This window comes from Mangifera indica, chromosome 12 (genome assembly GCF_011075055.1).
Source record: "Mangifera indica cultivar Alphonso chromosome 12, CATAS_Mindica_2.1, whole genome shotgun sequence".
NCBI lineage: Eukaryota > Viridiplantae > Streptophyta > Magnoliopsida > Sapindales > Anacardiaceae > Mangifera > Mangifera indica.
In genome coordinates, this window is record NC_058148.1 from 5842940 (window position 1) to 5848803 (window position 5864).

Consider the following 5864-nt stretch of genomic DNA (forward strand, 5'->3'; position numbering starts at 1 on the left):
TTTATGGACTTGATTCTCAAACTTGTAGAAATGGTATGGTAATAAATTTTCCTGAATGCATGATAAATGAACCAAATAATTACATTTATGATCCTTGGATTTGGTTCTAATATGGTCCTGATTTTAAAATTTAAATTATCATATTGACTTCCATGCCCCTAAGAGATGCTAACCCATCTAAGGGTAAACAAGTAATTCACTAATATTTCACTCATCTAAAACCAAAAAAATTATATTTCAAAATTATAATTTAATTACTTCATAACTAATTTGAGGTGTCTATTCCTTTGCAAGAGTGGAATTCTGCTGTGTTTGTTTGGTTTCATAATTACAACGGTTACTAAAAGTCTGTTTTTTGTCTTTTTGTTAAATTTGCATATTCCATTTTTGCACTGTCAATCTCTGCTTCACTCACAAGAATCCAAATCTATCAGGTTTGTTTCCAGCCCATCTTTGCCCATAGTTTTCAGTGACACCCACAAAATTACCATATTGTTTCTTTAGCTTTTTGTATTTCCATGTATCTTTTTTTTTTTTTTTTTTCTTTTTTTTTTAACTCAATTTATTTTTTTAACATTGTATGTTTTTAATAGAACTTGAGTGAACATACTACCAAAAAAAGTCTAAGTTACTAAATTTAATTATGCGGAACTTTCTATTATGGTATCATATTAAATTATTAACGTTTTAAGTCGAGTAATTTAAAATAGTACAATCGTTATTATTGATTAATTAAATATTTAAATTATTTTTTTAATAGTATCTCTTTTAGAGATTTCGATAGAGTATTTTAAATTTAATAGTGGTATAGAAATTACTACACTTGAAAACTGTGTTCTCTCGCCTTAACGTTTACTCTTTTTTTTCTATAAATAATCGCTGATTTTAACACAAACCTTACTACATCTTGACATTATGGTTTCAAATATCTCTCAAAAACCAATCCAAAATCTAGAGTATAGTATTGAAAATCAAGTCATGAGTGAGATTGATTCCGGCGCTGAGAAAATCCGTCAGGAACTGCATCGATCTATTGATCTTAATCATCCTATACCTAATCTGACTCTAACAGAGCCAAATTCTCAATCTCTTGTTCATACTGATACCGAAACAGTAACATTCTTATTTCTCCTTCCATAAATTAATGTTTTGATTTTCTTAATAATTGTTTTTTGATACTTATCTAATTATTTTCTTATTTTATGATCGTCGTTCTTATAAGTTATCAAATATTTTATACAGGTCCACTTGAAATGTTACCGCTAAAAAAAATTATCATCTTTTTATCTTCTACTTTGTTGTTTATGATTGCATGAGTAAAGATATCCAAGTTGCCGGACGTTTCAACAAGTCCACCTAAAACACCATCAATAAAGGATTTTAACCTCCATTTATCTGTATAAAAATTCTCTTTCACTTTTGCACTCGTTTGGGTTCCAAAATTATGTTGATTGAAAACCTTTTTTTGAAAAGAATTCTTAAATTATGAAAAGATATTGAATAAAATTTTGTCTTAGTCAAAAATTTCACTTATAAATTGAGTTTTGTATTGTATTATTAAAGAATTTCTCTATGATCTTAGATATATATATATATAAAATATCTAAATCTTTATATTAATTTTTCTTGTTATTTAGGTTAAAGAAGGAAGTCCTATGCAAGTTGATGATGATGAGAATAACCCAAATGCTCTAGACTTGAATCTAGCCCTAACAAATCCCGAGCAAGACTCACCAAAAGATGAATCCCCAAAAGATCAATCACAAGTTCACTCCTCCTCCTCTTCATCCTCCTCATCATCCTCCTCATCGTCATCATCCTCATCAGCCTCATCCATGTTATCACCACCGTCATCTCAACGTTCATGCATGTCCCTAGACTTGAACATCATCGATAATCAAGAGCATGATCGAGAAAGCACCAACAAAAAAGACGAAGACAATATGCCATCATTGATTTTGATGGGGTGCACCCACTGCATCATGTACGTGATGGTTTCTGAAGCTGAGCCTAAGTGTCCAAAATGCCAAAGCTCAATTCTCCTCGACGTGTTTCGCGAGAAATCAGCCAAAAGATCAAGAATAAACTAGTTTTCTTTTCTAGTTAAGTTTGCTTTGTTGTCTTTTTTCTTTTTTTTTTTTGGTTATGTTTGTTTCATTTATGTTCTTGTTCTTGTTGTTTGTTGCGTTGTTGAACTTGTTATAGCTAAATATATGGTTTTTGTTGTGTAATCTTTTACATTTGCCGTTTATATTAAATAAACTTCTTAAGTTACATTCATTATTGTTTTCTCTATTTTTGAAAGGATATTAACTAAACCAAAAAACTAAACATTCAAGTATGAATATGTAAGTTCTTTTTCAATCTTCTCTATTGAAACAAAGATATTTTACAGGTGTTTATTTATCAAAGAAGTGCCCATTATTAGAGATCAATTTTTATGGCATTGGATAGAGTTTGATTTCCTAAGGAGAATAAGATGAAATTACACCCATTTCCTTCAATTAGAAACCAAACAGTCTATTGTTGTTGTTGAATAAAATTGACATGGTGCATGTTGATTGAAATACGCCATATCACTTACATCCTTGTTAACTCAACACTGGCGGCCATTAGTCTCTTCAGCCTTCTTCCGTTTAGGTCTTAACCACTGTTCTCCTTTTCTCTTATTTTAGTCTTAACATCCTCCCTCAGTTCTAACTGGTAAGATTAAAATTGTCTATGAAGTAAAATTCAAGCATCGTGACACCAGACTTTACTCTGCTTTCTAAACATCTTCAGCATGTTTAGAAAAACCCAGCATATAATTGAAACAGAAAAAAAATTCACTGCATCATCAGCACCCACCTGCACCTTAATAACACCAATATTCAAACACTTCAAAGAAAAACTTCAATATGCTCACCACTTCCTTCTAGTATGTCAGGAAAAAAAATACTAGCATACAATTGAAAAAAAACTGCATACATTTCAACCATCATCATATCACTACATTTTACTATCGATGGCCTTCCATTACCAACCTTGCAGCAACAGTAACCATTCTGCTAACTATTGCTTCTAGTATGTCAGAAAAAAAATCATAATATGTTGAACAAAAATTAAGTCTCTATACCTATGCACAGAAATGAAATTGCATAAAGTATAATTAAAAGCAAAATATAAAACCAACCTCTAGCCATTGCTTGAAGAATTTGCTGCGGAATATCACCAGTTTCATACTATAATGTCAGGACTTCTAGGAGATCCGATTTTACAAAATAATGGTGGTGTATGAAAAATGTTTGAAAATCGATCACCTAGAGATTTTAACATGTAAAAATTTTTCACATCCTTTCATCAAAGATGAAACTGTAAGATGAAGAGTTATGAACTACTATAATAACTCCATGAATCCTCATCAACTAGTTAGAGCACTTACATGGAGAAGAAATTATGATAAAGTAACTATCATTCTCCCATTTGGTCAATAATTCAATTACAAAAGTAAGAAATAAAATACATAAATCATAACGATAAATCATCTAAGAATGAGTATTGTCTTCTATTTATCACAGTGTATCCATTTCTTCATAATTTAATGAATAAACCTTATGTTTATTCTAGGTCCAAAATTATTGTTATTTTGAATAAACATTTATACATAAAGTGTGAAAAATAAGTCAGTTGAAAAATTGAAAAACTGAATAACAGTTTCATTATAAAGAAATGTTTATACATCAAATCATATGATGAAACCAACTCCCATAATAGTTACAACACGGGGCCAACTCTCATTCACTTTACTTGACCATTAAAACTCTTTGGTAGCATGCTTTTTGTCAAATGATCAATAATCATCAATTCAGTACTAATGTGTTCAATGATCATATTATTCTCTTTTATATGTTCCCTTATGAATTAATACTTAAAGTTGTTATGTTTACTTCAATCACCACTTTTGTTATTTTTAGCCAAGAAAACAACAACTAAATTGTCATAATAAATCATTAGTGGCTTAGAATAAAATCCACAATCCTAAGCCCAACTATGAAACTCTTTAACCATACATGATATGATATAACTTTAAAATAAGAGATAAACTTAGACTCCATGGTAGATGTAATAATTAATGACTGTTTGTAACTCCTTTAAGATATGACTTTGCTAGCAAACAAGAAAATGTATCCAAAAGTTGATTTTCTTGAATTAACAAAGCCAACGAAATCTGAGTCACAGTAACCAACTACCTCAAAAGTATTTGTTTGTTTATACATAAGCATGTATTCTTTGGTTTCTTAAAGGTATTGCATCACTTTTGTTGTAGTTTTCCAATGGTCTATACTTGGGTTACTCTAATATCTTCCTGGTATCCAAACAACAAATGAAATAACATACATCAAACTTCCAACTACTGAAACATAGCGAATGTTTCACATTTATTCCTTTTCAAGTTCAATTTTTGGGAATTTGTTCAAATTGAACTTGTTACCCTTCACAATAGGTGTTATAATCAGTGAACAATCCTTCATCCAAAATCTTTTTAAAACTTTATTGATATAAGTTTTTTAAGACAAACCTAGAATACCTTAAAGTCTGTTCCTATGGATCTTAATGTCAATGGCACAAGGTGCCTCACTTATATCCTTCATATCAAAATTTCTAGAGGGAAATTGTTTCACCTCATAAAACAACTCCTTATCATTGATTGCAACTAAAATATCATCCACAAATTCTACTCCCACTAACCTTCTAATATATGTATAGATCCATAATGTTCTCTATAAAATCGAATGAAAAGATGGCATCATGGAATTTTAAATCCATAAATGGATTTTTTAAGCTTGCACACTAAAGGCTCACAATTATTGGAGAAAAATCCTTCTGATTGTTTCATGTAAACATTTTCCTCTAGAACCCCATTAAGGAATGTCGTTTTCACATTCATCTAATATAGTTCTAGGTTTAGACAATTATTGCCATCATAATATGGAAAAAATCTTTCTTAAATACAGGAGAAAAAGTCTTTGTGTAATTGATTCCCTCATCTTAAGTGAAACTTTTAGCAACTTAGTCTTGCTTTATATATTTTTAATATTACTTAATGAATCTTTCTTGGTTTTAAAGACCTATTTACACCTAATGGCCTTTGCCCTATTAGGTAACTTGATAAGATCCTAAACTTTATTGTCTTTCATAGATTTCATCTTATCTTTCATGGAATTGTATCACAAAGTAGATTTACTTAATCCATTGCCTATGAAATGGTTACAAGATCATCTTCAATTCTTATATTGTACTAAACTTTTTTGTAAATACATGATATAATAATTAGAATTGGTTGATTTCCTTAATCTTATTGATATTTTTAATGTTGTATCAACATCCTTCAGTGGAGTAGATTATACAATTGGTGTAGCATGTTTTATAAACATCCTCCAATGAAGTAGATTGTATAATTAGTGGTTCAACAATATGTGAAAATGGTTGAAAAACTGGATTTGCTTAATTTGTGGAACTTCAATAATTGGTTATTCAATATCTATTTGAATTTGAAGGGTGTTATGAATATCAATAAATCTATTACTTAAAGTGGGAGGCTAAGTTGAATGATCTGTAAAATCCCTCTTTAGATGCATACCCTTACATGGAACATTATCTAAAGAGATATGTATAACTTGAACTTTCAATTAATCATAGCGGAATATAACATGCTTATAAATTCTTACTCATAAATGTGAAGGTACATCTCAAATAAACTGAATAATATCATCTTATTAATTAAAACATTTTCATCCTCATAATCTAAGTGTTTGAAATCCATAACAAATAAATACATGTGCATAAATACAAATATATTCCTAAACTATAAGGAATAAATACAT

The 5864-nt window shown here is 29.7% G+C and overlaps 1 protein-coding gene across 1 annotated transcript; it reads left to right on the top strand.

The window, feature by feature from the left end:
* Positions 1-918: 918 nt before the first annotated feature.
* On the top strand, positions 919-2264 carry LOC123193767 (protein GL2-INTERACTING REPRESSOR 1-like). Its single transcript, XM_044606855.1, has 2 exons — positions 919-1113; positions 1638-2264. The coding sequence occupies exons 1-2, from the start codon at positions 979-981 to the stop codon at positions 2088-2090; spliced, it is 588 nt and encodes a 195-aa protein (XP_044462790.1). The 5' UTR covers positions 919-978; the 3' UTR covers positions 2091-2264.
* The last annotated feature ends 3600 nt before the right edge of the window (positions 2265-5864 follow it).

Bases quoted from the DNA above. Each gene is read 5' to 3' on its own strand.
- LOC123193767 (XM_044606855.1), top strand. From the start codon at position 979: ATGAGTGAGATTGATTCCGGCGCTGAGAAAATCCGTCAGGAACTGCAT. The intron at 1,114-1,637 runs GTAACATTCTTA...CTTGTTATTTAG, and splicing joins TTCATACTGATACCGAAACA to GTTAAAGAAGGAAGTCCTAT.